This window comes from Orycteropus afer, unplaced genomic scaffold (genome assembly GCF_000298275.1).
Source record: "Orycteropus afer afer isolate SDZICR_OR568_19922 unplaced genomic scaffold, OryAfe1.0 scaffold00114, whole genome shotgun sequence".
NCBI classification, from domain to species: domain Eukaryota; kingdom Metazoa; phylum Chordata; class Mammalia; order Tubulidentata; family Orycteropodidae; genus Orycteropus; species Orycteropus afer.
The window spans coordinates 8,766,814-8,770,342 of record NW_006921701.1 but is presented as its reverse complement, the minus strand read 5'-3'; the positions used below and the strand labels follow the sequence as shown (position 1 = coordinate 8,770,342).

General features: G+C 41.8%; 1 protein-coding gene across 1 annotated transcript; it reads right to left on the bottom strand.

Annotated features, from left to right (window-relative positions):
* Positions 1 to 318: 318 nt before the first annotated feature.
* On the bottom strand, positions 319 to 822 carry LOC103199597 (28S ribosomal protein S24, mitochondrial-like). Its single transcript, XM_042781402.1, has one exon. The coding sequence runs from the start codon at positions 820 to 822 to the stop codon at positions 319 to 321; it is 504 nt and encodes a 167-aa protein (XP_042637336.1).
* Positions 823 to 3,529: the final 2,707 nt, after the last annotated feature.

The window sequence follows — 3,529 nt, the reverse complement described above, 5'->3', positions numbered from 1 at the left end:
GAAAGAATATAATGAACGTTAGGTAAAGCACCCAATACAGTACTCAAGGAACCATGGCAACCATCCAAACTTCAGACAACTGTGAGCATTGGTGGGAGCCCTAAAGCCTGTAAAAATACCCTTACCTCCTTCATTCACCTAAACAGTAGGGACAGACCTAAGAGGCAAGACAATATGGAGAGAATTTATTCAACAGCAGCTTTGGAAATGATGCCTAAGTACTCTGACAAAATGTATTTCTTCATGTTCTACTTCTTTCCTTTCCCACCCATTTCTGTCCTTTGTATACTAGACCTTGAAGCAAAAAAGTGGATCATCCTAGATATACTTGTACACAACCTTTGAGGGCACAGTTTGGAGATGCAGACGTACAGGACACTTATAAAAGTGGGACAGCAGAGTTTCAGTGTAGCCCACGAGGAAATAGAACTTGTGAGCAGGTCGATGCCTCAGGACCAGGGCACAGATCTCCAACTGGTTAGCCCGGCGCTTTAGGATCAGCTGGTCAGCCAGGCAGCCTGGGAAGGTTCCTAACATGAACTTGCGAAGGAAGACATCCTCTACCGTTTGCTCTGCAGCATGATCCTCCCCATCCAGGTTACCTGTGTGCAGCGACAGCCAGCCCTTGCGGTGGGCAATGTAGTGCGGGGCGTGAGCCTCTTCGTAGGTCACTGGCTTATCCCCTTTGCCTACGCGGACTCGGGCTGCCCGGTTCTTGGCGCAGACCGAAGAAGCGTGCAGGGCGCGCCAGGCGTACAATAACTCTCGGCTTCCAGCCTGGACCCGGGGCCCGAAACCTCCGCAGAATATAGAAACCGCCATCTTGGGCCGAGACAAGTACAAGCTACCCAATACATACTTTTAAGTTTTGATTAATACTCTGAAGAAAAATTAGTGGATGCGATGATGTATTAATTTTGGATTGTCAGGGAAGAGCCCTCTGAAGTGCTTTTTAAACTCCAGGCATATGAAAGAGCTTTAAAGAATGTTCCAGGCAAAGGGAACATTATGCATGAGATTATTGGAGCATGAAGAACTTGGCGGTTTCTAGAAACTGAAAGGAAGGCAGTGTGACTGGAGTGTAGGAAGCAAGGAGTAGCTTAGGCTGAGAGGAGTCAGGGTCAGACCATTCAAAGTCTTATTGGCCGAATTAAAGATTTCAGACTGTATTTTGGAATATACCCTAAGGTCAAAGGGCAGTTTATGGAGAGTGTTAAGTATGATCTGATTAACATATTTAAAAGTTCATTCAGGGTGCTTATGGGTAATAGATTGGGAAAGGGCAAGAGGGGTGCCTGGAAGGCCAGTTTGGAGGCAGTTGCATTGATCAACGCCAGAGATGATGGTGGCTTGAACTAGGGTAATGACAGAGACAGAGTGAGGAGGATAATTTCGAGACATATATAAATTGAAGGTGGAATCCAAGGGACTTTATAATGGATTGGTTTGCCAGGAGGAGTAAAAAAAAAAAAGAGGACTATTAAGGATGACTTTGAGGTTCTGCTTAAGTAACTAGATGGATTAACATGATGTGTCATTTACTGATTCAGGGAACATGCAAGAAGGAGCAAATGTTTTGGGATGTGTTAAATTTGAGATTCTTATAAATGGAAATGTCAAGCAGATTTTACATACATAAGTCTGGAGTTCAGAATAAAGGTTTGAACTAATTAAATAAATTTGATGGTTGGAGTGTTACTGTTGTTGTTAGCTGCTGTTGAGTCGTTTCCAACTCATAGAACCCTGTGTACAACAGAATGAAATACTGCCTGGTCCTGCACCATCCTCACAATTGTTGCTATGCTTGAGCCCATTGCTGCCGCTACTGGGCCAATCAATCTTATTGGGGGTCTTCCCTGTTTTTTCTGACCTTCTACTTGACCACGATATCTACTTTACCATACTATCTTTCTCCAGGGCCTGGTCCCTCCTGATAGCATGACCAAAGTATAAGAGATGAAATCTGAACATTCTTACTTCTAAGGAGAATTCCAGCTGTACTTTTGCCAAGATAGATATGTTCATTCTTCTGGCAATTCACGGTATATTCACTATTCTACACCACACCACAGTTCAAATGCATCAATTCTTCTGTGTTCTTCCTTATGCATTGTCCAGTTGGACACATGCATATGAAGCTATTGAAAAGACAATGGTTTGGGTCAGGTGCACTAGAATCTTCAAAGTGACATCTTTGCTCTTTAACACTTTAAACAGGTCTTTTGCAGAATATTTGCCAGTTGGGGTACAGATGCTATTTAAAGGCATGAGTGAACCCCTAACGAGAGAGTATAGAGGGCTTAGGAGAAAGGCCTAGTAGAAAAAGTGAATGAGGATGCCAGACTAACCACATGGTCCAGTCTCCCCCTCTATGACCAAAGGCCTAAAAACAGACTGAACCATACAAGTGGAACTTACTTTGGTTGTACTCCTAGATCAGAAGTGGTGAATAGAGGAAGTAGAGAGGGGCCCTGGAGCAAAAACCAACATGATTTATTGAAATATCAGAGCAGAAGGAATCAGTTGCTTCAGTCCCTACCCTTCCACCATTTGTGCCCAAGCAGAGGCCAACAGAGGTACAGCACCCAGGGAGAAGGACTAGAACTAAAAGTCAAGGAAGAAATCCAGGTAGTTCTAAATAAATGTTGATTTATTCGAACAAAGAAAAGTAGTAATAAAACTGAATCTAAACTACCAGGTGATCTTTACATGGGAGATTGTGGGAAAGTGATTGAAGTAAGAGCATCCTAAGGTTCTCACCTTGTTTGAAGAAGAATAACCAAAAACCAAACCAAACTCACTGCCATCAAGTCGAATTCAACTCATAGTAACCCCTCCTTGGGTTTCCGAGGTGGTATCACTATGGAAGTAGACTGCCCAATCTTCCTTCCGAAAGTGGCTGGTGGGTTTGAACCGCCAGCCTTCTGGTTAGCAGTCAAATACCATAGGCACTATGCCACCAGAGCTCAGATTAAATCTACACTGTGCTAGAGAAATTTAATTTTAAATATACATGTTAAAATTTTAAAAGTATGGTACCCACTGCCATCAAATTAATTCCAACGCATAGCAACCCTTTAGGACAGAGTAGAATTGCCCCCATAGGGTTTCTGAGGCTATTAATCTTTACAGAAGTATCTTTCTCCTGTGGAGTGGCTAATGAGTTCAAACCACCAAACTTTTGATTAGTAGCCGAATGCTTTAACCACTATGCCACGAGAGTTCCTTGAGTATGGTGCAAACACCTTGAAAACTGAATTGTTAATATCTACTAAAGCTAAATACATGCCTATCCTTTAACCCAGCAATTCTACTCCTAGATGTACATTCAAAAGAAAAGTATTCATATGTTCACTAAAAGCCAAGAATGGAAAATTAGTCATAATAGCCCTAAACTAGAAATAATGCAAATAGCCATCAATAATCAATTGGATAAATAAATTTTAGAATATTCACATAGTAAAATACTATACAGAAAAGATAACAAACAATCTACAACTATGCACAAGACATCAATAAATCTTATTAT